Source organism: Danio aesculapii, chromosome 13 (genome assembly GCF_903798145.1).
Source record: "Danio aesculapii chromosome 13, fDanAes4.1, whole genome shotgun sequence".
NCBI lineage: Eukaryota > Metazoa > Chordata > Actinopteri > Cypriniformes > Danionidae > Danio > Danio aesculapii.
The window spans coordinates 12,880,685-12,906,050 of NC_079447.1; the positions used below are offsets into that span (position 1 = coordinate 12,880,685).

Consider the following 25,366-nt stretch of genomic DNA (forward strand, 5'->3'; position numbering starts at 1 on the left):
AAAAACCAAAGCGTGCATTTGTTACGATCTGACACTTAAAATTATATTTATTGTAGCCTAATATTCAAAAGGCTAATTATACGTATTTTAACCTTATTAAAACAAAATAATTTAGACGAAACGGCGTTTTATTTGCACAAACCGTTTGCACAAAGCTCATTTAGATTTAATTAATGCATTCGATGAGGTTAAAAGCGTATAATATAGAATAAAAATGATATGATTTTATCCAAATTGATCACGAAATATATTTCATGCACAACGAGTGTTCATAAAAGCCCTCATTCTACTTATATTCGACTTTGTATTGTTTAATAATTTAAGGCAATGTGATGAATATCAATAACTAGTTACTACATCAACATGAGCAATCTGAGCGGAAGCGTTTCAGTTATCGTTATTTTGTGATGTTGATCTCATCAATGTGTGTCCATCCATTCATCCATCAGGACACAGAAGACCAGAGGGTTGTCCTGTGCAGACATGCGCTCTTCACGGTCAGCTTGGCTTCATGCTTGACTGAGACTCTCCTCATCCTAATGGTGCTATTATCCAGACAAAACACTCACACACTTTAGTCGTGTGTGGGGCAAAGATCACTACTGATCAGATAAAAACACGCGACAACTTGTGATCGGACACTATTCAGAGTGAGTCTGCACTTGCCTTAACTTAGTCTATTTTTAATTTTATCATGCAGCTTAACATGGCCAAAAATGTGTTGTTTGTCACCTTGTCAGCACACATGGAGTTATCAATATACTGAAAAGATTTTGATAGGTGCTGATTTTTATATGTAAAAAAAAATCTGATGCTGGCCTGGCAGTATCATTTTACGTACCTGCAATAAATCAAAAACCCAAACAAAATGTAAGTCCACCCTTTAAGTCCACTAATAATCGATCAAGCAAATCAGCATCCCAATAAATCAAAGTATTGATTAGTGACTAAATTACAGCAAACATATTGAAATACATGTACCTTGTCGCTCGGATCTAGAAGCCCTCCACTCCGACTTTCCTCCTGAGCCATTAGTCTTGGGACGGGAGGACACAAAGCTGATCTAAACAGCACTGTTGATAGCTAACGGATGAGATAATCTCGTCTCTCTTTCCTTTTCTTTTCTCCTCTTCTTAGTCTCTGGAAGGCTTTTGTCTCTGGCGCCGGAGCAGGAGCCCAGAGAGACACCGATGCGCATCGTTGCGCCCTCAAACAGGTTTCCTCTTCACTATAAGTGATCGATACCTACAAGATGAAGAAAATGATTTTAAAAAGTGCAATTTCAGTTTCAGTCTGATGCTGTGCTACTGTAAAATGTGTATGGTTGGATAGGCCCTAACGCTTTTATTTAAAACCCAATTTTAGGTAAAGAATAAAATAGACTAAGTGAAAAAATACATTAATTTGTTACATTACAAAACATTAGTTTTGCGTAATTTCAATTTTAGCCAATCTGAGGAATACGGGTCGCAATAACCTTGCAATTTTACAGATATAAGGTTAATTACTGTTGTGTCGACTTAACTGCGTAAAATGGTCAAACGCAAATGCAAAGCAATTACATTTACAAATTATTATCCTAATTACAATGTTTACACTATATAATTGCATTCTAATATCAAGATATGAAACAACCAAACAAGCACAGCAGCAGCAATATCACTACTACCACTGCTAATAAATAACAGTGAATGATTAGAAAATAAATCTTCGACTCGTTAATAATCCCTGAACTCATTTAAGGTGAATCTATTGCGTTTCCAAAGAAAGATGCTACAGTAAGTCTGACCACTAAAGGAAATGTGATTTTCTATTTTAACAACTATTTTTAGACTCACGGCCATTTTCTAATAGGCAGATGGACTCTCACACACACATACACATGGAGGGAGACACCATTTGTCTCTCACACACAAACAAAGTTATGTTTAAATCCGCTTGCTGCTTAATTGTCAAAAGTCTGCAGCTGCTTTTGCTCCAGCTTGACTGTCTAATGGCACACAAGTGTGGAGCAGGTCAGATCTCAATGGTATAATGGCACCAGCAGCTTTAAGCGTCCTTTTTAGAGAAAACTCGCAGAATATGCGCTTAATACAAAATATAGGTTAAATAATCAGCAACCTGGGTTTTATTAAAAGCCATTTTGGGGGTGCATTAAGGTATATATGGTTTAATGTAAATTATATAAAAGATATACATCACTTGATGATCCTTAAAACCCTAGTACAATGAGTAAAAAAAAACTTGCAAAAAGTAAGAAATATCCTGTATGACAAGACTTAAAATTTCATTAAAACGACGTTTATTAATTATTAAGAGTGTATGCGTTAAGAAAACAATTCAGCAACTATGTGTGTGGTTCAAATGTGGATCTTTATTAAATAAATTATGAGTTAAGTGTGTAATGAGAGCATACTTCATTAAACACATTTGGTTAAAATGTAGATCATTATTAAATAAATTATGAATTAATTAATTATTCAGAGTGTATAAAGAAACCATGTATTGGTAGACCAGGTATTCTGCTTTTAAATAGGGATGTTAATTATTAAATAAACTGTTAAATAATTCACAAAATTAAGATTAGGATAGTATTTGATTAAGAAACATATGCTAGCATAGTCATTTGTATTACGAAAAATAGTATTAATTGCGCAGAACAAATGAATTTGCATTGTGCAGATGAGTATATCTGAGTCATTTCACATGATTTACATTTTCATAAGGACCTTCTGGGAGGATTTACTCTTCAACTATATTGTATATCAAGCCTAGACTATTGCTTCGCTCAGCCAGTAGCTTTCGGAATTATTAAAACATCGTAACATAAACCGTTCAGGTAGAATATAAAGAATTCGAATGGATTCGATTAAGAACATTATTTTAGTTCTATCCTAATCGAAACTGGTTTTAAAAACCTATAACGTCACTGGAACTATTTTTGAACCACATTACTTTTAAAACTATGTACAGTAAAAAAAAAACTTGATAAGATGATGTTCTTTGCTGAATGTTTGAAGAACCCTTATTTTTAAGGATGCATGTGTGATGTTAGAGGCTGTTTTCTGCTGGTATGAAACCGTATATGCGTTTCCTCTGTGGATTGTAGGAAGGATCATTACATCCCGCCCCGGTAACGTGACATCACCGGGCAAAAGAACTGCCTTGTGCTGCCGGACTCCAAGAAAAACACACAACCGTTTAACGCCGACGAGTGGCGGTCCTCACCTCTCCTCATGCAAATCAAGCAGCCATGACAAAATGGGAGATTAATCGACACATTTAGGTATGTTTACTTGAAATTGTTGCTTATCTAAACAATTGTTCAACAAGGCTTAGAGCTCGAAGCTGCTATTTGAAGCAGGAATAACATTGTAGATGTAATCCAACAGCGCCTGATGATGCTTCCGAGCCCGGTCACATCAACGCCGTTTTCTGTGAAGGATATACTGAAACTGGAGCAGCAAACTCGCCAGCTTCAATCTCTGCATCCCGCGTCGCACCACGCGCAACTGCATTCGGAACTGCAGGATAGATTTCAGGCACCATCGTCGTGTTTTCTCGGAGGTGGAGACAGTCCCGGCTTCTCAGACAACGAGGAGAAGATGTCTTTTCTGAACTCTCTCTCCATGCAGGACAGTTTAGTGGAGAGCAGCCTTTCCCCGCCGATGTTCGTCCATCCGGCCCTGGGACACGTCGACACTAAACTTGAAGATGAACTTGAGGACCACGAAACGAGTGGGTGATTTAGGTTTTACCGCTGACTAAAATGAGGTTGAAGCAGGCGAGGAGGTCGAATTGCATGCTGCGAATAAAAGTCAGGGCCAACAAGAAACAAGAAAGTACTAAAACGAGAAAAAAGGACGATTATTCAGAGTGTATTTTGATGCGTAAAATGTAACATCTAAATAATGAACAAATAATAAAAACCAACAACAACAAAAAGCATCGTCAATTCAACTTAAACAATAATTTATACCAACAAAAGTTTTGAATTGGTTAAAATTGCTCTTTATTACATTAGGCTGTATCGTTCTTGTTTTTATACCATGCAGCATAAATATAGATCACAAAAATAGAAGCAACTTAACTGAGGTTATCTGCACTGGCTAGCATCAAAATGCATACATTTTCAGGTCTCCCAAACATAAATATGGCAATTTGTCTACAGTTTTGGAACTATACAATATTATTGATTGGTGATATATTATTGATTGTAGATAAAGATTGTAGATAAAGAGCACTTGAAACTTAATGTGTAGGCCTATACTGTATGTCTATTTATCGTCTTCAAATATAGTTAAACAATCTTAATAAAATATTTAACTATGTAATTAAGTTTTACAATCATGATAAAGTTGTATTATTGATTTATTTATGAATATGAATTGTTCCAAAATGATCATCGTTCTAATTCTCTCATTCTTGGTTTCGGTTTAACTAATGCCATTTAAAGGTCTATATATTGATATAATATCTTGCACAATTAACATTAATCGCTTATTTACCATTTATGTATGGTAGAAAAAAAGCTAATAGGTAAGCTAGTATGTTTATAATTATGACACTGGTCACTGTATTGTTTTCAACTGATTTTCTCCCATTTAATCGCCTGACAAAGTTGTATTATATTAAGATTTAGCATTAATTGCTATTATATTCAATTGTAATTCTATTGTATTGAAATAGTGAAATGTAAAATGGTAAAATAGTCTGTGTGATTTTCTACTTCTGTACTCTGCGTACACAAACATCAAATCTAAGGCCTACATTAAGACTCGCCGCAAAGCTCCCAATTTTGCGCATGCATGTGAAGTCTTCTGTGAATTACAAGTGTCAGTTTCCCGCTGTATATCTGCTGTATCTCCTGTCTGACAGAGAGCTGCGGTGCCATCCTCAGATCCCCGGAGTGTGAGGGAGAGGTGCACTCGGACACGGAGCGCGCGCAGCGGCAGAGAACGCGCCGGAAGCCGCGGGTTCTCTTCAGCCAGGCGCAGGTCTTCGAGCTCGAGCGGCGCTTCAAGCAGCAGCGCTATTTATCGGCTCCTGAGAGAGAACATTTGGCGAGTACCCTGAAACTGACATCGACGCAGGTCAAAATTTGGTTCCAAAACCGCAGATACAAATGCAAGCGGCAGCGTCAAGACAAAACACTGGAAATGGCAGGACACCATCACCCACCACCGCCCAGGAGAGTAGCGGTGCCCGTCTTGGTCCGGGATGGAAAACCGTGTTTAACGGGATCACAGAGTTACAACACCACGTACGCGGTTAACCCAGGCCCATACACATATAACGGGTATTCTTCTTATAACAACGCCGCTTACACAAACCCTTACAGCTGTACATACCCCAGTCTTCCTCCTCTGCCTGCGAACACGTCCACTAATGCGCTGATGAGCATGAGTTTGAACAACCTCGGATCTTATTCCCAGCCGCAGACATCGCAAGGAACACCCGTGTCCGCGTGCCAAGGGACTCTGCAGGGTATCCGGGCATGGTAGTGCTATTGCAAGTTGCAACCCAGCCGCCTGTAAATAAATGACAACTTTACAATATTAGCACACAGTTAGCCATGTTTTATAGGCTTAGGATCATGTATAGTCTATACCTTTTCAGTATAAACTTGAGTGAATTTCTTCTAGCAACCATGATGGCTGAGCGTGAATATTCATGGAAATTTGGACCAGCTATACTTGGGAAACATATTCACCGAACATTTGGCGGTCTAACTTTAGATGGTATCCATACTACTCAAGAGACATTTGCTTCCTCATTCAGTGCACTTATCGATGAACAGTTATTATCTGAAATGTTACGAATATTGACAATGGTGTGTGTGACTTTGTGCAAACCTACATTGCAAAAATAAAAAACGCTAAACTTTATCTTTTAAAAGTCATGGTAAAATATTTACTATCTAACAACACACGGGTAATATTGCACATTAGAAATGGGAAGACGTTTAAGTCAAACAGGTTTTGTAAAATGTGAGAAATTCTCACTAAATTCAAGATACCAGTATCTTGATCAACCAGATTTCCATGATATATTATCTAAAATAAATTATCTAAAATATAAGCAAATACCTATTCGAGCCAAGTTGTTTTTGTAACGTTTATCAAGTTCTGTTCATGATAATGGTTTTACATTAAAACAACATAATTTGATAATTTGTTTGATTTTAATTAAAATTCTTTAAAGGTTTATAATCATAATATTTATGAAAATCTGAGAATTTTAAAAGACTTTCAAATAAATAATTTGTAATTAACATTTTAAAAATTCGCAAATTAACGAAGGATTACAGTCTTTACGCGCAAAAAAAGTTATTTTGCCGCCAAGTTTGTCAAACACAAAAGGCCATAATATCAATAATTAAGCTAAATTACATTTTGTATTCAATACACACCGTTGAGAGAGTAAAATGTGCTGGTAACAACGCTTAAACTTCAACATACCCTATAATACGTCAGACATAAAAAGTTTTGATAAGTAACTAATTACATTTAATGTATGACGCATTAAAAAATAACAATTTCATAAGAAATACGTGATTGCAACTGATAGTTTCAAATGAATAAATAATGTTATGTGAGATTTGGATTATTTATATATTTACAATTGGCAGGTTAAAGTTAGTAGAAGGCATTAAGTGTTATTATTACGATGTAATGATCGTTTAACCAAGCCTAAAACAAGACATTTTATAGGCTTAACTGTAAAAACGATCTGCAACTGTGTTATGTTTCATGGGACTTAAATTAGGTTAAATTACAAAACATTTGTCAGCATTTGTGTACATTTGTGTTTCGGAATTTGAGACCTTTGCTCTTGATGCACAATATATACAGTGCTCAGCAATTGAGGACACCGCATTTTAAAAATGAAAATTTGTATCCATTTCTCTATAAATATAGGCAATGTATTTTGGTACATTTAAACAAAACATATAATTATTAAAACAATATTTTAGTCACCAAACATATTTAGAAATTGAAAGATAATACAATGAAATTCAAGCAAAATAATGCAAAAAAAATACAACCTACAAAATTTCAACTAAATTTTTTTTCATTGTTTTGTTTCTTTGATTTTTTCACTTTTTAAAATTTGTATTCAATATTTTTCTGTAACATATACATCTGGGTGTACTAGTTTTTGGACCGTTAAGTTAGTTTGTTAGCTCCAGAGTTGGCTTCAGTATATTAATCTAATGTATATGCACAAATATAATATTATATAGCTTCCTACTTAAATTTAAATTTAAAAGATAGATTTGTGGCCTATATAAAATCATCCAAAACAAAACCAAATAATTTGGTTCATTGGAGTTACTAAATTTTATTTCCTGTACCTAATTAATCATTTTGATACCCTCATAAACACAAAGCTCTGGTGGAAACAAGTATATGTTCGGCCATTACGCGCGGCCGTAACTCGTTTATCCTTCAGCCCATTCACGAGTCCACCAGAGATCCCACTCTAATAATGAAGATTAATAGAAAAGTAAACAGAGTCATCGGGGTATTGTCTCTACTAATAGCAAGGATGAACAGCTCCCCTCGCTACTGCAAGGCCATTGGACATACCTGCTGTCAGGGTAAGTGGCCCAGACACTTCAGTGTAAATACTCATGGCGACAGAGCGGCGATGCCTCAGGATGAGCCGCTGTAGAGAGTGCTGGACTAGAGATATGAATCTATAGAGAGGATTTCTGGACGAATATCAGGAGCGGGTGTGGTTAGTTCCCCTAAACAGTGTGTCATAGGCCAAATATTAGTAGCGCGATGGTTAGATCCGTGTAGTTTTTAAAACAGCTGAATACTTACTGAAAATCGGTTGGATTGGATGTTGTTAAGATATTTTCAAATTGTAACATTCTGTATTTATCCATCTTTATAAAAATCGCTACATTAAAAGTGTAGTTCTTAATCAAATAAGTGGGAGGAAATCGTCTAGCCTGGTTATCTGTAGTGAGATAAATAGGAAGGAAAACATTTGATTGGAAACAATAATTATTTTAAGAGAATATGAGGTCAAAGCTATAAGGCCACTGGATTCATCTTCTGAAGAACGCAGCGGGCAAAAAGTATAGATGTTTAAAATTCAAAATATTAAAATGATGACAATAATATATATGCCGAATGAAAAGACAGACATAGACATAGGAAAGACAAAGAATAAACATAGGTTTTGTGGCTATCCACTATAGTTATCATTTCTTTTGCTAGCGTTGTATTAAATGAGAATAAAAGGAAATATAAATAGGGCCTACTGGGTTATTTAAACCCAAATTAGGTAAAACATTGGGTTAAATTTGGTTAAATTTTGTTAAATATAATTATACATTTATTTAAAATTAGACTGTATTACACCCAGAATTGGGTTGAAACATCCTAGAGGGTAGACTGTAAGAAAGAGAAGCGAAGCGACCTGGAAGCTAGTTAATATCTTATTAACATCGCATCGTATTTTTTATTTCAATAAAAAAAAAGAAAACGGACAAAGTGAATTTGTAATGAACACAGCTAAACCTTGGCTGTTAAAAAATAAAGGTTCTTTATGGGAAACTTTAACAGCACGTTTCCCAGCAAACAATTTTGTGTTTAATAGACGTCTAGACATTTAAACGTAGACAGCTTGACTAAAACAAGATTAAACTTGGGCTGTCAGTGAAAATCTAATAAATACCGAAGAATATCCAAAAACTAGTCGTCAAATATACAGATTTTTGATATATAGTGTCAAATACACAGATTATAATCTATAATCTATAATGTCTATAGGCAGACTTTATAAGTGTAGTCATTCATTTCTGTTTATTTGATGACTAGTCTAGTTTTGGTCTATTCTTCGTCTATTAAATTTTCACTGACAGCCAAAATTGAGCCTTGTTTTAGCCAAGACGACTGAATTTAGACGTCTATTAGACATCTATTAGACATCTTTTAAAAACAAACAAAAAATGCATGCTGGTTTCTTCACAAACGATTCTTTATTCAGTTATTTTATTTTATATTATAAAATGTTCTTCACAATGTGAAAAAATGTCCCTTTAATAACTTTTCACTAGCTTCATGGGAAACTAAAAAAGGTTATTCATGGTACCGCTGTGAAAGCCCCTTTTGGGTTGTTCCTGGAACCTTTATTTTAAGAGTATATAGCCTATAAAGCATAAATGACAGCATGTTTAAATGTTACGCTTGTAAATCCTTTTGTAGGCCTTATTTCACTGATCTCAAACATTACAATATGTGTGACGAAGACAATAAACACGTTTCCTTTCTTCTATGGAGGAAAATAGGCCTGCAGATGAAGGCCTATTAAAATGTCTTGATTTAGTCTTAAATCTCTGTTTGAAAATGGCATATCTTACAATAAATCCACAAAGGTTGAGTACCAAAGCTTTAGGTGTTATCCTAAAAGTAATTTGTACTGTCAACACCTTTACACTGGATGTAACAGAGGGGTGCGCCCCCTGTTGGTAAAGATCACAAGCACACTTTCCTTAAAAGTCTTATCTATCTATCTATCTATCTATCTATCTATCTATCTATCTATCTATCTATCTATCTATCTATCTATCTATCTATCTATCTATCTATCTATCTATATATATATATATATATATATATATATATATATATATATATATATATAGCCATCTATCCATTCATCCACTCATTTGACCATTAATGCATTATGTTTCGCAAATGAAAAAAAAAAAAACGTAAAAGTGTCGAAATAAACTGAGTGCTGGAGTGTTATAAGCAACCGGGCACGATGTTTCCCCCATGTTACTCACCTGATGAATTAGAGAGCTTCTTCATAGTGAAAAACATTAACATTTCAGACCTCCCAATATGTCGATAAAGTTTACTCAACATAAACAAGAGCAGAGTAATATTTATTTGGTTGACCGTGATGGAAGCGCAAACAAAAGAAAAGCATCCGGTTTAAAGTTGTTTTAAAAACGTTTTAAACACACACCACTTACAACATCATCAGTTTGGTTTGTGAGCTCTTAGTATATGTGGAGCATTAGACTAAATATATACAAGCAAGTTTTTTTCTGCGCTTTTTTTCTTAAAGCGTCTCAGGGTATTTTATACATCTTGAAAACGGCATCTACATTTTTAGACTCGAATCAGAAAATAGGGTGAGTGAAAAAGCTCAATTTCCTGCAATTTTTAATTGTGCTGAAAGCAAAGGATTTCTGTCAAATCCTGATGCGTATTTTAAATACTAATATTTTGAATTCAAATAATAGATAATAGTCTATAAATATACATTTAACCACTTCTTAAACGGATTATACCATAGTGAATGTTAATCGCAAATCCGTCTGTGAGAAGAAATTTATAAGTGTTCTATTGACACTTTGATTGTAAAGTGGCTGTTTGTATCTAGATTTAGCCTAAAAGTAGTCAAAGATGCGTTTGAATAGTTTGACCGAAAGTATCCTCTGAAGTAGTTGAGCAGGTCAGAATAAATGTCCCTCAAAACACTAAAGCTTAAATACGTTATTAAACAATTATATTTATCCTACATAATTTTAAATAAATACAAAATTTGATTCACTGAAGCATGTATTACACAAACGAACGTTACCCAAAAAGTTACACTCAAAAAATACACTCAAAAATATTTCTGCAGCTTGCTCAAACTACTTATTTAAAATGAGCGTAGGCTACACAACACAATTCTTAAGATTTTGGGAGATGACTTAATTGTTTTATATTCAATCCACTTAAATTAAGTTAACATTTTGTGTTGGGGCAAGTTGAATGAATCGCGTGGAACCCTGCGTTTTTTTGCCGATAGTGTTATAGATAAAATGCAAATAAAGTTCTACGCATTTCCTTCATGTTGTAAGTGTCCATAATCTTTTTTAAACTAAGTGCATTCAACATGAAACAAATAGGTTTGCCCCAAAATCAACTTAATAATTGTGTTGTTTTAACTAATTTAAAATAAGTAAATCAAACAAGCAGCAAACGTCATTTTTGACGGTACTTTATCACGGATGATTATTTAATAAGAATAAAAAAGAGACAACACGCATATCAGTAAAATTCATAGCCTATAGGCTCTCGGAACATATGCCTAGTTAGCAGCTGGTTTAAGTAGGCCATTGGCTGGTCAACCACATATTCAAATACAGTGACAGCAGATACACACCAGACAGCCACATGGAGGCGCTAAAATCGTATTTCTTGACAACACACAGACGGTGGACAACAGCTTTGAGAATCAATTACATTTACAGCAGAGATTTATTCTCTAAAACTGAGATTTAGTGGCAAACGGAATCAACATATGCACATTCACGTTTTCGCAATCCTTTATTAATCCGTGATGTCCTTGACAGGAACCGAGTGAGAATTCACAAAAAGTGTTGACAGATATGAATATTACAGGTATGTGACAAACAGCGTTGAGCGACGCTAAAGCATTTTGAATTGACAAATGCTTTTTGTGATTTACAGATTATCATTTGTAATTATAATTTAATAATTAAAAACTACGTTCGTGAATGCAAGATGCAAAAAGGAAATTCAAATGAAAGATATGTTTAAATTACGTGTAAGTTAGATTTAAAGAGCTCATTACATTGCCGTGCTTGGTAGGCTAAATTTAACCAGTAAAGTGTATATATTATATTATATCATATTATATTTTATTATATTATGTTATGTTATATTATATTATAAACTGTTTATAATATAAGTATGCTAAAATAACAGAAAATGTTTGAATTTGACAAATTATTATTTCTACACTGTAAAAAAAATCCTCATTTTAAGCTGAATCAAATTAACCTTATGAGTCCATTGAACTTATATTATGTGACTTAAAACAGCTTGCATAACCTATAAAATTAAGTTAGAACCCGATTAACTTAGTTTAATAAGATACAATGACTTAAAAACATGTGCTGTCAGAACTAATTGACTAACATATATTTTTTACAGTGTATAGGCAAACAGCTGGAAAAATTAGGCTACTCATGGGCTATTTTGGTTTTACACGAAACGAATGGAAAATTACTGTAAGGTTGGCCTATGAATAGTACCATTTATCTGATCGCGTCAGATTCATTTGGTATTAGATATAAAATGAAATCAAGCAAACAAATAACCCAATGAAACACGAACCTGCGAGATTAGGGATAATGAATAACGCTTTTTAAAAGGTTTCAGAAAATTCGACTAATTCTAGACATCGATTGTGTTTAACATTTGAAAAATAACATTGGCTAAATTTTTGTTATTAGATAAATGCTGATTTTGAGATGCTACACAAAATAAATAGGTTTATTTGAGGGATTTCTGATCTTACTGAAGGCTAATATGTTTAGAGTGTCAGAAGTGTAGGCTAGGTTAAGTTGCGTCCTGAAGTTCAAAATAATATGCGATTCCTTTATAATCTTTATTATATTCTTAAATGCGTATACCTAAAATAAAAAGGCCGCGAATCTCTTACAAAAACGTAGCACAATTTAGTTTGATTCAGTTGACAAAATTGAGGAACTATGTCAAATTCATTGTGGTGTAACCGACAAGTGAGAGGACCGAGGACCAGATAACCATAAAACAAAGGGGTTCATTCAGACCCTCAAGGTCATCGAGTTTACCCTTACAGGTAGAATCACTATATACTAACCCTGTTTACGCGTATTAAACTGCACACTGTCATTTCCGAATGGTAGTATATTAGAAAAATGTGGTTGTTCATTCTTCTGTGGTTTCTGAATGTTATTTTGACTAAAATTATGATCAGTCGCGTATTTGCAACGTGCAATTTTGGCAACTTTTTCTAAACACTTTAAAACTAATATGTTTTTAGAAAACACTATAGGCCTACATACTGTTTTTACAATACAAAAACAAATAGAAAATAATAAAGCAACTTTAATGCCAACAATTAGCCTCAAACAAGTCTACAAAATTGTTAATCTTCTCGGTCATCCTTATTTGCCATCGAAGAAAAAAAAATCCCACAAAGCCAGAGAACGTGTGGTAGTAAACACATTTCGATGGCTCTTCAATTCTACACGTCTATTACAGAGGGAGGAGCGAAGTGCTCCAGAAAAAAACCCATTGGCAAAACGTCTGGAAAGAGAAGAGAGGGAACTGATGTGCACATGACATTCTCTGACACTGCCTGTTGATTGGGTCGGAAGAAGTTTTGCCGAATTTAAATGACAAGCAGAGAGGAAAGCAATTACACTGCGGACTAATTTATCGGCATGAACGCGCCGGAGCTTCCCAGATAGAAGCGCAAAACCCCATCGAAATAAAACCGGCGAGAAGGATAGGTAAATGTTTTAAATGGCGAATAACCGAACCCCCTTTTCCATCCACAATATTTTAAACCAAGGACTCGAATGTGGGAAGAACAGCAGTTTTGATGAGGAATACGCGGGAGAGAAAAGGACACAGGACTCAAGCTCATCTGTACCGGTGAACGCCGGAGCCGAAAGCGCACAGACGCGCATCTCTTCCTGCGTGCTCGTGCTCGAGTCTTCATCATCAGACCAGCATTCATGCGAGGAAGAATCAACAGGAGAAGACAATTCACTGGAAAGACGACATGGTGAGACATTAACATCACTTCAGGCGTACGATGTAATGTTGCGAAACTAGCTTTTTTTTTCTATTCGCATGCTACAGATGAGTATTGTTTAGATAAACGCACATCGCATTGACTGTATAAATTAGTCAATGTGAAAAAATGCATGGTTCCTGCTTTTGATAGTTGTTAATGAATTTTATTTAGTTTTACATGTATTATATAGAGATTTTGTTATAGAATTATCGATATGTTCTTTTTAAATCTGCTAAATAAAGCAAACAAACAAACTCATTCATAGTTCCAACACAAATCGATTAAGTTAACTTAACAAATTTAAGTGGATTAAACATAAAAACTTAGAAGTAAATTAGCTTTCCCCCACAAAAATCTCCAGAATTGCTTTTTAACATTAGTAGTTTGAACAAGCAGCAAATAATAATTTTTTTTAATACAAAGTACTTCGAGTGCTGTTGTCAGTACTTGACATATTATATATTCTCTTAAGGTAATTGAATGTATTTTGATTTAGCGCTTTAATTCAATTGAAAACGGCGTGAAGCATTGAACACTATAAAAAAATGCTGGTGGCCTTACATTTTTAAGCTGAATCAAATTAACCTTATAAATCCATTGAACTTTTATTATGCCAAACTGACTTAAAACAGCTTGCGTAACGTATAAAATTAAGTTAGAACATGATTAACTTAGTTTATTAAGTTACAATGACCTAAAACATATGCTGTCACGACTAATTGATCATAGATTTTTTATACAGTGAAGCATATGTATATTTTTTATTTATTTAAACCATTATTTTATAGGGATAGATTTGTATATTAGATATAGATTTGTAATCTCTTTTTCAAGAGAGTCCTATAAATATACACCGACATAAATATGTAAAACAGATAAACTAACCAGATTTAAAAGTGTAAGTATTTAGTCATATAGGATTTGTAAAAAAATAATTTACATTCTGATTTGGGATCAGTATGTTATGAAGCGGACAGGAGACAGAGGTAAGGAAACGTTAGGGTGTTTATTAAATGACAACAAGGAGCACATGAAGGATAGCCAGGAGGATCAGGAATGATGTTGGGGTCTTTTCCTCCGTGGCTGGGTAACAGGAATACACGAGGATGGACAGCACACACCAGATACAGCTGACAGAGGATGACACAGACTTGGAAGGACTGGAAGACAGGACGATTCGGGAGGACCAGGAAGACTAGGAGGAATACAAAGAGAACAGGTAAGTAAATCGTTTGTTTTAGCTGAGGATGACTACGCTGAGTGGTCGCTCAGTTGTCCGCTTTCGTCGAGACGAGCCCGGACAATGAGCGACTGGAGTGCTGTGCTTTTATCTGGTGCTCGTGAATGTGATGCAGCTGTGTGCTCATTAGAAGTCAGGTGATGGTGATCTTCGTGAGTGGGGGTCGTGAGAGCCTGACCAATCCATGACAGTACCCCCCTCCCCAGGGCCCGCTCCTGAGGGCCGACACCTCCGACGCCGTGGTGGTCTCCCTCTGCCTCTAGGCGCTGGGAACTCAGGGTGGCTCTCATGAAACTCCACCATGAGACTAGGATCGAGAATATCAGCTCTGGGAACCCATGTCCTTTCTTCGGGGCCGTACCCTTCCCAGTCCACCAGGTACTCCAACTGGCCACCACGACGTCGGGAACGCAAGATCTCCTTCACTGCGTAGACGGCTCCTTCTTCTAGGAGCAGTGGAGGAGGGGGTTCCTCTTCGTGGTCAGGCTCTGTGGAGGGAAGAACAGGATCGTGATAGGGTTTCAGGAGTGATACGTGGAATGTAGGGTGAATACGGTAGTGAGAGGGTAATTGTAGTTTGTAGGTGACGGGGTTAACCTGTTCCACGATGGTGAAGGGACCAACAAATCGGGGACTTAACTTGCGAGAGGGCAGTCGCATGCGTATGTCCCGGGTGGATAGCCACACCTTTTGTCCGGGTGTGTATCTGGGTTCTTCAGACCTTCTCCTATCGGCGGTTACCTTGCTTCGACGGACTGCCCTCTGCAGATGTTGATGAGCCTCGTCCCAGACTCTCTCGCTCTCCCGGAACCAGTGATCCACTGCGGGGACATCAGATGGTTCGCCATCCCAGGGAAAGAGCGGTGGTTGGAAGCCCAGGACGCACTGGAATGGCGTGAGTCCGGTGGAGGGTTGCCGCAGTGAATTTTGGGCATATTCTGCCCAGCCCAAATACTGGCTCCAGGAGTTCTGGTGACCACTGCAGAAGGTCCTCAGGAACCGTCCCACCTCCTGAATCTTCCTCTCTGTCTGCCCGTTGGTTTGGGGATGATATCCAGAAGAGAGGCTGACGGCCACACCTAGGAGCTTGAAGAAGGCTTTCCATAGACGTGAGATGAACTGTGGACCTCTGTCCGACACAATATCTTCTGGAATACCAAATGACCTGAAGACTTGATTAAAGATATTGTCGGCAGTTTCAAAGGCTGTGGGAAGACCTTTCAGAGGGATTAGTTTGACAAACTTTGAGAATCTATCTACTATGACTAGAATACAGGTATTACCTTCTGACGAAGGGAGGTCAGTGATAAAGTCCACTCCTAGGTGTGACCAGGGACGGTTCGGAATCGGCAAGGGATGGAGCTTTCCAGCGGGTAGATGACGTGGGCTCTTGGATTGGGCACAGTCCTTACAGCCCTGAATATATTGCCTCACATCCCTTGCCATGTTTGGCCACCAGAATCGTTGGGATACTAGCGAGAGAGTATTGTTGATCCCTGGATGTCCAGTGCCTAGCGAGGTATGTAAGGAGTGGATCAGATCTACCCGGTGTTCAGGTGGTATGAACTGCCGATGAGGAGGGCATCCCGGCGGAGCAGGGGCTTCCGGAGTGGCAACGACTGGAGGAGCGTTCCAGGTGATCGGACAAATGGAGATGTGTTCGGGAAGAATCTTCGTTGGGAGTTCTTCATGATCGTGATGCTCGTGTAAACGAGAGAGAGCGTCTGCTCTTAGATTCTTGGGTCCTGGACGATAGGAAATGGAGAAATCAAAACGGGAGAAGAAAAGTGACCATCTGGCTTGACGTGGACATAGTCTCTTGGCCTCTTTGATGTATTGGAGGTTTTTGTGATCTGTGATCACCTGGAACGGATGTTTGGCTCCCTCCAACCAGTGACGCCACTCCTCCAAGGCTAGCTTGATTGCTAGAAGCTCCCTGTCTCCTATGCTGTAATTCTGCTCCGCCGGGCTCAACTTCCGAGAGAAATAGGCACAGGGATGCAGTCGGGGCGGTGTATCATGATGTTGAGATAATACTGCCCCGACGCCGGTGGTGGATGCGTCCACTTCCACCACGAAAGGAAGATTTGGGTCAGGATGAGTCAGGAGTGGGGCCCTTGTGAACTCCTTCTTAAGAAGGCGGAAGGCTGCGGCTGCTTCTTTGGTCCACTCCAGTCCTTTGGGTTTACCCTTGAGGAGATTAGTGAGAGGTGATGTAATCCTGCTGTAGTCCTTGATAAACCGTCTATAAAAGTTAGCAAACCCAAGAAACCTCTGGAGCTCCTTAATGGAAGTGGGTTCTGACCAGGATAGAACAGCCTCAATTTTCTTCCCATCCATACGTATACCGGTTTGGTCAATGATGTATCCCAAGAAATGAATCGACTTCTGGTGGAATGAGCATTTCTCCGCTTTGAGGTAGAGGTGATGTTCTCTCAATGTGTGTAGGACCTCCGCAACGTGTTGGCGATGTTCGGCCTCACTCCGGGAGTAAATGAGGATGTCATCTATGTACACTATTACACAGTGGTGAAGAAACTCCCGGAGGACTTCATGAATGAAGTTTTGGAATACGGAGGGGGCGTTGACCAGACCGTAAGGCATGACCTCATATTCATAGTGGCCAGTAGGGGTCACGAATGCTGTCTTCCATTGGTCCCCCTCACGTATTCTTATCAGATTATACGCGCTGCGGAGGTCCAATTTAGTGAAGACTTTAGCTTCTCGGAGCTGTTCCAAAGCGGCTGGTACCAGAGGAAGGGGATATCGGTATTTTACTGTACCGTTATTTAGGACCCTGTAGTCGATGCATGGACGCAGCCCTCCGTCCTTCTTGGCCACAAAGAAGAAGCTTGAGGCGGCTGGTGATTTTGAGTGACGTATGTACCCCTGACTCAGAGCCTCCCTTATGTAATCTTCCATTGCCTGATTCTCTGGAAGCGAGAGCGGGTAGATCCTACCTCTTGGCAACTGGGCATCTGGAACTAGGTCGATCGCGCAGTCCCATGGCCGATGCGGCGGTAGCTGGGAAGCTCTCTTGGGGCAGAAGACATCATGAAAGGAGCTGTACTCCTTAGGAATGTGGATAGACTGCTTCTCAGGAGGGCTCTCGACCGATGTTGCAAACAAAGAAATGGGGTTCCGACCTTGAAGAGGGAGATTTGGAAAACAGGCAGGTGTACATCCAGATCCCCATTTCTTTATCTCTCCTGTGCCCCAAGAGATGATGGGATCGTGCTTCACCAGCCACGGGCGCCCTAGAATGATGTCCATATTTGCACCCTCCAGAACCAGAAATTGAATCCTCTCTTGATGTAACAACCCCACTTGAAGAAGGATGTCTTCGCATTGTCGATGGATACGGGTCGAAGATCGAGTGCACTGGGTTATCGGTTGTATCTGGTATATATGCGAGGACGCCTCAGTACGGAGGTGGAGTTGACGACAGAGGGATTGGGAGATGAAGTTCCCTGCTGACCCGGAGTCGATGAGGGCTGTGACAAGGAGAGAAATAGAGGCAGTAGTTATTTGTACGGTGGTAGTAAGTGGTTTACATTGTTCAATATTCGTACTGAATACACTCACTGAAGTCCGAATGGGACGAAGGGGACACTCCATACGGGTGTGTCCACTGACACCGCAGTATAGACACAGACCCCGGGTCAGCCTCCTCTGTCGTTCCGCTGATGTCAGTCTTCCAGACTCTATTATCATGGGTTCTGGTTCTGGAGAGGCTGTTGACTCAGGCGATTGGAGGAGTGCAGACGAGGGGGTGATGGTGTCCTGTTGATAGGAACGGAGACGATCGGAACATCGGAGAGAATGTTGGATGAATCTCTCCAGACCCATTGTATCATCTAATGTGGCCAGTTGGATTCGGAGAGTGGGTTCCAAGCCGAGCCGGTACGTGGTCAACAACGATCTCTCATTCCATCCACTTGCAGCTGCTAGAGTGCGAAACCGGAGAGCATATTCCTGTGTAGATAGAGTACCTTGCTTTAGATGATACAGCTGCTCTCCAGCGGCTACTTCCCCATCAGAACGTCCAAACACCTCTTTGAAATACTCCGTGAAGGTAGTGATGGAATTCATGACCGGCCCGGCTTGGTTCCAGATCGTCTCAGCCCATTTAAGTGCAGGTCCAGAGAGTAGAGATACGATGTAGGCGATCTTCGACTTATCTGTGGGATATAGAGAAGGTTGCATTTCGAATATGAGGGAACATTGTAACAGAAAACCATTGCACTCCCCCGCTCCGCCTGAGTAGGGCGCTGGTCGGGCCATGGGACTGGAAGGAAGGGCCGAAGAAGAAACTGTGGAGGCGGAAGTGCTCGGTGCTGGTGGTGCGTTGGAAAGTGGAGCTGGTGGCTGTAGAATCCGCTTCAACTGGTCCACCAGCTCTTGAAGGTGATCGGGGGTGCTCATGTTGTCGTCGTTATGGGTCCGGGCTTCTGTTATGAAGCGGACAGGAGACAGAGGTAAGGAAACGTTAGGGTGTTTATTAAATGACAACAAGGAGCACATGAAGGATAGCCAGGAGGATCAGGAATGATGTTGGGGTCTTTTCCTCCGTGGCTGGGTAACAGGAATACACGAGGATGGACAGCACACACCAGATACAGCTGACAGAGGATGACACAGACTTGGAAGGACTGGAAGACAGGACGATTCGGGAGGACCAGGAAGACTAGGAGGAATACAAAGAGAACAGGTAAGTAAATCGTTTGTTTTAGCTGAGGATGACTACGCTGAGTGGTCGCTCAGTTGTCCGCTTTCGTCGAGACGAGCCCGGACAATGAGCGACTGGAGTGCTGTGCTTTTATCTGGTGCTCGTGAATGTGATGCAGCTGTGTGCTCATTAGAAGTCAGGTGATGGTGATCTTCGTGAGTGGGGGTCGTGAGAGCCTGACCAATCCATGACACAGTATTTGTGTATCCAATAAAACTAAATAAATAACACAAACTATTAACTAACATGTTCTGTTGTGTCATGTAACATCCATTTATCACAAATTAATCGGAAACTATATAGTTCTGAACATATAGACATGAAATTAGACCTTCCAAAATTGATTTTGTCTAGTAAATACCTGTAAATATTTTGCACAAAAAATGATTTATGATTACATTAGCAAACATCAACACTAATCAGCAGGTTATCCTATTGATCTGAGAATAATGATACACAAATAATCACTGTTGTTATATTAAATTTGCAACATATGTATTTGTAATTTGTTTCCAATTGCATATATTAAAACATTAAAATCATTACAAAATGATTAAAATTATGTAATGTGGGTGGGGAGAAGTGGTAAATGTTTTTTTATAATACTTCTCAAGTAATAGGCCTATACTGAAATTATTTAATTATACATTGTTAAACAAAAAAAAATGATAACAATTCATTTACAACATTTAGGTGATCTTTATTTATTAATATTATTAATTATTATTGTCAACAAATGAGTAAAGTTTAAAAGATGCAAAAGAATAAAGACGTAAAATGACAATAAATTAATATTTTGAGGTTGTACTGTAATTCAGAAGTAGTGTGGCTTAAATGTTCAACTGTTGCTTGTCTGTTCTTTTAGTGTATTGTTTTATATGGAGCGTGTTTTAGCTATAGTTTCGGGAGTTTTCTGTTTCTGTTACCCTGATCGAAGTTGTTTATTTCCATCACTATGGAAAATACACTGTATTGTGCATTATTTGTTCAAATTAATTCATTCAAAACCTTTAATTTAAAGTCAATGTAAATAATTGTGCTTCAACATCTAAACAAATTTATTTATTTATTTATTTATAATAATAGTTATTAAAAAAATCATCCTATGCTTGTCTTTTTATATGATGTGTTTTAATATGTAATCAAATGATTCTTGTTCTAGATATGCCTGACAAGATTTTCTGGTAAATAAACTATTAGACTGAATGATATTTTTGTGGGTATTTTAAATAAATCATAGTAAAATCTTATTTTAGTTCATTTTAACCACAGTACTTTTTAAAGAAAATCCTTTTCTTCGTTGACCCATAAATCAGAGCATTATATCAAAATGTAAGATGTACATGTTCAGAATCAAAAGAAAGAATCTTTCATTATTGTACAGTAAATACCTCCACATATATACACCAATAGGCATGGGCCGGCATAAGATTCTGATGGTTTGATTACCTTGAATAAAAATATCACGGTTTCACAGTATCATCATATTGTGATTTCTGCTCTAAAATATGGTCTTTTTAAATGTCTGGATAAAAAAACAACACATCTTACCCCCTATTGAACACAATATATTTCATTTAAAAAAATATTCAAAATATTTTGGAACAACAGCTTTTGATGTGGAGGGTCCTTGAGATACTGTTGCCCTAAAAAAACTAAATAAAATAGTTTTAAAAACATGTAAATAATACTAATATTATTAGAATAAATAATATTCTGAATACTACATACTAATTATTACATATCCCATAGGAACGGCATAACAGAAAATTTTGGCAGTTTTAAAACCTTGACTTTCCAAACCACAGTAAACCTTGAAAATGGTTATTGTCCCACCAATATTGGCTGCACGATATTGGAAAAATCTGACATCGCATAATTTTTTTACCTGCGATATTGTGCGCTATGAATATATTTTCACCAGCTCAATTATAGTTCTATTTGAAAATATTTCATTAATTTAGATAGACCGATCAAGACTTTTTCTATGCATTGCATCTGTTGAGATTATAATAAACTACAAGTAAATAAATTAAGATTTTCTGGGGAGTCTAACAGTATTTAAGTACAAAAAATTTAAATCAAATGTAAAATAACATGGTCATCATTGTATAAATAATTTAAAAATGTAAAATTTTATAACTTTATCACTGAATCTTTAATAAATAATCTAATTCTGCTATGTGACTATTGCAGATACACACATTGTGATATCGGTGCTCAAACGGTATATTGTTCAGCCCTAATATGGGCAACTTTATAATGCCCTATTGATTGATCTTTCAAACAGAGCCTATTTATAAATATTTATACACCTAATTTATCCATCTATCTAGATCACGCAATGGACCAACAGAAACCCCAGAGCTGCAGCTTTGAAGACAGCAACCCTAAATCCAGCAAGAAAAGATCTCGGGCAGCATTTTCCCACGCACAGGTATATGAGCTAGAGCGACGCTTTAACCTGCAGAGATATCTGTCCGGCCCAGAGCGAGCAGACCTAGCCGGAGCCCTCAAACTGACTGAGACTCAGGTCAAGATCTGGTTCCAGAACAGGAGATACAAAACCAAACGGCGTCAAATGGCAGCTGAACTCGCCTCAACTCCCACAACAACCCTTGCAAAGAGAGTGGCCGTGAAGGTACTAGTGAGAAACGATCAAAGGCAATACAACACAGAGGATCTGCCCAGTCCTTCTGTTCCTCCTTTATACCAATCATTCCTTATTATCCCTACATGTTCTGCTTCCAGCCGTGGATCTCGGGAAACACTTTAAGCAGTGGGATGTACTGATTTAATGGAGTTATAAATGATTCTGAAGACAAAAGAGTCATAAGAGAACAACTGCTATTCATTCAGAAGGATTATAAATGCTGAATATTAAACTGAACAAGATGCAAATAAAAGAGTTATGTTACATATTGATGATGGCTATCAATAGTTTTACAAATGATTATTAAGCCAAAGCAAAGACAATCTATTCTACAGGTAAATTGCTAGTCATTTGTTGAACGGTGGCCTATAAAATGTATCTGGACAGGTAAAGCACACTTAAAATCAGAGGCGTGTTTGCTTTAGATAACAAAATATGAAAACCAAAGAGTGGCTGCAAACAAATTTGGTGGATCTACGTGATTTATTGGCATTTGACAAAGTCACAAAGAGCACAGATGATTTACAACGTAACAAGCTTCTGTTTGTAAAATGTTGTTTGACATGACTTGATATTTGTTCATTAATTCAAAGGCAATGACATACTTTTAAGTGTGGCTGAAAATGTTCAAATGTTGGTTTTTTTAAAGTGCAGGTGAATTGTTTTGTTATGGAGTGTGTTGTAGCTATAGTTTGGGGAGTTTTTCTGTTAGTATTTTTTCACTGATTAAAGTTGTTTATTTCCATCAGTGTGGAAAAAACACTCTGTAGTACATTATTTGTTAAAATCATTTAATTTCAATCCTGTCTCAAAGTAACTGAAAATTATTTACTTCAAATGATTTTCACTCAGAAATGTTTGCAAAAAATATCCAAATATATATACTACAAGTGCTGGGGAAAGTTACTTTTGAAAGTAATGCATTACAATATTGAATCACTCCCCAAAAAAGTGACTAGTTGCATTAATTCGTTATTTTTTAGGGAAAATAATGCATTATGCTACTTTTGAGTTACTTTCAAGTTACTTTTTCATACCTGCCTGAGGCTTGATCTCTTTTAGAACTCTCAGGGTATTTTTCTTTTATTTAAATAGAGAAGCTCTGCATTTAATAACACACTGTACAAACTACACCCTCGTTTACCTTAAAAAAAAAATAATAAAATTTTATTATGTTACCTTCTGAGAACTTCCTGACACTATACATGTCATATAAACACATTAATGAAAGTTGAAAGCAATGTGTTTGCTACTTTTGTATTTTTGTCTTATTAGTTCAGTAAAATCACTGTCAATTGAGACTATAATGCCCGCTTTTTTCCATGTGTTCAAAATAATGAGAATACTTCCATCACAGAAATGTAAGGCTCTGCCATCTTTGTTTCTGTCTGTTTCCACGGGGAGCATATTCTCTCATTGAGTGTGATTTAACGTGATTACACTAAATTAAATTCAGCAAACTATTTTTAAAAGTGCATTAATCTAAAAAGTAACTTAAGTTTCATTTTTTAAAAAGTAAATTATTATTGCTTAGTTTTTTTAATGCATTACTTTACTTGTTATTTAGAAAAGTAATAATATTACATAATTTGCATTACTCGCAAAATTGTATATATATTTTGTTCCTCTTGATTTTTGCTCTTTTTAAAAATATATATTTAATATTTTTTCCTAACATAAATTTGGGCTACTAACTTGTGGACCTGGATTAGCTCCAGATTTGGCTTCCGTACCAACTGATCTAATGTATATGAGCAAATATAATATTGTACAGCATCCTATAGAAAATGGGCGACAAGGTGGCTCAGTGGTTAGCACTGTCACCTCACAGCAAAAAGGTCACCGGTTTGAGCCTCAGCTTGGTCAGTTGGCGTTTCTGTGTGGAGTTTGCATGTTCTCCCTGTGTTCGTGTGGGTTTCCTCCGTGTGCTCCGGTTTCACACAGTCCAAAGACATGGGGTATAAGGGGATTGAATGAACTCAATTTATCATAGTGTGTGAATGTGAGAGTGTATGGGTGTTTTCCAGTACGGGGTTGCAGCTGGAATGGCATCCGCTGTATAAAACATATGCTGGATAAGTTGGCGGTTCATTCCGCTGTGGTGACCCCTGATGAATAAAGGGAAATTGGAAAATGAATGAAGGAATGAATCCTAGTGAAAATGTTAATTTAAATGTGAGCTTTGTGAAGGCTGTACTTATGTATGCTGAACACTGTACAAACATACATTATACACACACTGACACACACACACACACACACACACACACACACATCATAAAGTTACAAAAAAAAACAACAAAAAAAAACAACATGTTTCTGAAACAATTTAACCGCAGAAGCACAAATCTTAAAAAGGTATTATCAACATGTGGAGACAAATGACTTAAAGGCAATAATTTGAGAGGAAGAAATGATCAAAATGTTCTTTGTAGATAATAGCTTGACAGCTGACATGCTAACAAGTACATAAAAGTCAGTGAAAACACCTTCGGCACATAAAAGTAATTATTCTATTTAAAATAAATCAAGAGCAAAATCTAGTATTGAGGCTGCAACACTCCACAAATATGTTCGAAATAGCATTACATTAATTTACTGAAAGAGAGCCAATGTGGGATTAGAGTTACAGTTGAAATATCAAATTATCTTTAATCTACTCTGTCTCTGACCTGGCATACGAGACTGCAGTTCATTTTCATAAAGAACAACAGTGCTGGACAGACTGTTTTGAAAAGTCTGCAGTCTTGTGCTTGAGAATGACAGTATCTCTGAGGTCAAACAAATGAAGTGCTTTTACGTGCCAGATAACATGCTGTCAAAAGGGTTTGCAATATGGGAGAATTTTCAATCAGATATGTGCATGTGTGTCTTTCTCTCATTCAGCAATGTCTATTGATTGCATTTTAAGTGAAGTTTATTTATAAACTAATTTCGAGTGGATCACGTGCTTATCATTGCTTGCGGCTGGTCTCACATTGTCCTATTTATGATTCACCAATCAAATGATTCCTAAGCCACTATAAATACCCTAAGTTCCATATAACAGTCATCTTCGTTTTGAAGAATCCCCACTTCCATCCCTACTCCTCCTCCTTTCCTAAATGGGTGACACGGTGGCCCAGTGGTT

The 25,366-nt window shown here is 37.5% G+C and overlaps 2 protein-coding genes across 2 annotated transcripts; both read left to right on the top strand.

The window, feature by feature from the left end:
* The first annotated feature begins 3,177 nt into the window (after positions 1-3,177).
* On the top strand, positions 3,178-5,888 carry nkx2.3 (NK2 homeobox 3). The gene is made up of 3 exons (XM_056470940.1): positions 3,178-3,286; positions 3,393-3,738; positions 4,879-5,888. The coding sequence occupies exons 2-3, from the start codon at positions 3,399-3,401 to the stop codon at positions 5,502-5,504; spliced, it is 966 nt and encodes a 321-aa protein (XP_056326915.1). The 5' UTR covers positions 3,178-3,286; positions 3,393-3,398; the 3' UTR covers positions 5,505-5,888.
* Positions 5,889-13,126: 7,238 nt separating this feature from the next.
* Positions 13,127-23,008, top strand: nkx3.3 (NK3 homeobox 3). The gene is made up of 2 exons (XM_056470242.1): positions 13,127-13,602; positions 21,920-23,008. The coding sequence occupies exons 1-2, from the start codon at positions 13,338-13,340 to the stop codon at positions 22,357-22,359; spliced, it is 705 nt and encodes a 234-aa protein (XP_056326217.1). The 5' UTR covers positions 13,127-13,337; the 3' UTR covers positions 22,360-23,008.
* The last annotated feature ends 2,358 nt before the right edge of the window (positions 23,009-25,366 follow it).

Coding starts and splice junctions, on each gene's coding strand:
- nkx2.3 (XM_056470940.1), top strand. CDS start 3,399: ATGATGCTTCCGAGCCCGGTCACATCAACGCCGTTTTCTGTGAAGGAT. Junction 3,739..4,878: donor ACTTGAGGACCACGAAACGA/GTGGGTGATTTA, acceptor CCTGTCTGACAG/AGAGCTGCGGTGCCATCCTC.
- nkx3.3 (XM_056470242.1), top strand. CDS start 13,338: ATGGCGAATAACCGAACCCCCTTTTCCATCCACAATATTTTAAACCAA. Junction 13,603..21,919: donor TTCACTGGAAAGACGACATG/GTGAGACATTAA, acceptor CCATCTATCTAG/ATCACGCAATGGACCAACAG.